The sequence below is a fragment of the Pundamilia nyererei genome, unplaced genomic scaffold, assembly GCF_000239375.1.
Source record: "Pundamilia nyererei isolate P.nyererei 1_Seehausen unplaced genomic scaffold, PunNye1.0 scaffold00266, whole genome shotgun sequence".
NCBI classification, from domain to species: domain Eukaryota; kingdom Metazoa; phylum Chordata; class Actinopteri; order Cichliformes; family Cichlidae; genus Pundamilia; species Pundamilia nyererei.
Genome location: NW_005187667.1, coordinates 133,749 through 135,399, shown reverse-complemented (window position 1 = coordinate 135,399; position 1,651 = coordinate 133,749). Strand labels below are relative to the sequence as shown.

The 1,651-nt window shown below is 50.9% G+C and overlaps 1 protein-coding gene across 1 annotated transcript in view; it reads right to left on the bottom strand.

Annotated features, from left to right (window-relative positions):
• chm (CHM Rab escort protein) overlaps positions 1–1,651 on the bottom strand; it is a 17,838-nt gene that overhangs the window by 10,068 nt on the left and 6,119 nt on the right. The window contains exons 9-10 of the mRNA XM_013915188.1: positions 1,049–1,160; positions 728–950 (exon numbers count right to left, since the gene is read on the bottom strand). Coding sequence (XP_013770642.1) covers positions 728–950; positions 1,049–1,160 — 335 coding nt within the window. The remainder of the gene's footprint in view (positions 1–727; positions 951–1,048; positions 1,161–1,651) is intronic.

Below are 1,651 nucleotides of genomic sequence, written 5' to 3'. Positions count from 1 at the left end.
AGACACTTCACCCGTTGCCTACTGGTGGTGGTCAGAGGGCCCGGTGGCGCCAGTGTCCGGCAGCCTCGCCTCTGTCAGTGCGCCCCAGGGTGGGTGTGGCTACAATGTAGCTGCCATCACCTGTGTGTGAATGTGTGTGTGACTGGATATGTAAAGCGCTTTGGGGTCCTTAGGGACTAGTAAAGCGCTATATAAATACAGGCCATTTACCATCTGTCACATGACCTTTGACCTTTTTCTGAGCCCGCTCAGCATCTGTTTCCATCTGGAAAAAAAAAATGAAACTAAAATAATCACACAAGTAAAATCAGCTCATGAACCACCAAGCACAGGCTGCTGCCCCTCTGCAGGCTTCCAGAAGCTGTCCAATTAGAATGAAGTGGGCTAAAGCAGCTGCACAGAGGCCCAGCATCAGACAAAGAAAGATTATTATGACCCATGAATCATGCAGAGCTGCTCCTGCAGAAGAATAAAGAACACAGCCGAGACTCAGATCCTCGCCTCGAATCCTCCACGGACACCTGACTGACGTACCTGGTTACCTGTAACCTGTTACTCACCGCCTTTGTCACTCTGGTGGCTTCATCACGTCCACGTCACACTCAATACATCAGAACTCGAACAGTTCTCGCAACAGGTGAGCTTTGGGCGACTCAGGGTGCAGAGTAGCCTGCTAGCTGAGCACAGTAGTACTCACTGACAGTAGTACTGTAATACTGGTTCTTACCTGCAGAAACACTGGGGAATCTCTCCAAGTCCGTACACAGGAAACAGAAAGGGAGTGTTGCCGTAGCGACCCAGGCAGCGCAGGAAGTGGCGCGTGGAGGCGAGCCCCACCTCGGTGAGTGTGTCTTCTGTCACCATGGCAATGGAGTGAAGCAGGAAGTGCTGCAGGTTGTCGCCCAGCTGCTGCTCGCGAAGGAACTCCAAAAATGGCCGACCGTTGTAAGCTAGAGGATGGGGAGGAAGTGCATCATTACCCACAATCATCTGATGTTGGTAAGAGTGACCTTATGATGTCAGCAGGTGGACAGGTGAGGCATCTCACCTTGGTGCTCCTCCGTCTCCTCCACACAGGAAGTCAGGAAGCGCATCAACTTCCTCTTTTCAACCACAGACAGCTGACGGCTTGCAAACACGTCTGCTCTGCTACAGGGCACCTGACGGACAGGTGAGCACAGATAGGTAAACACAGTAGGGCTGCCACGATTACGTCGACTAGTCACGATTATGTCGACCATCAAAATCGTCGACGACTGATTTAATAGTCGACGCGTCGTTTGAAGCTTTGTAAGATCACAAAAGACGCAGGAATAAGTAGCAGGATTTAAGAGTGTAATAACGGACTGAAACAGAAGATGGCAGCACTGCATGTCCAAGGATGCCAGCTGCTGTTAAACCCCGAAGAAGAAGAAGCAGCAGTGTCCGTTATCATAGCTGTGTCCAAATTCGCATCCTCCTGTGCCCGCATTTGTAGGCCGATTACGTAACAGCGACACGACGAAGACGGTCCAAATTTGAAGACTCCAACAAATGCGGCCAACAAATTTGAAGGATGGGTCGGGTGTATCCTTCATGGCCCAACCTATCCCAGAATTCATAGCGCGGCCCAGCTCAGTTTCCAACAATGGCGGCAGCTAGTTAGTTTTAA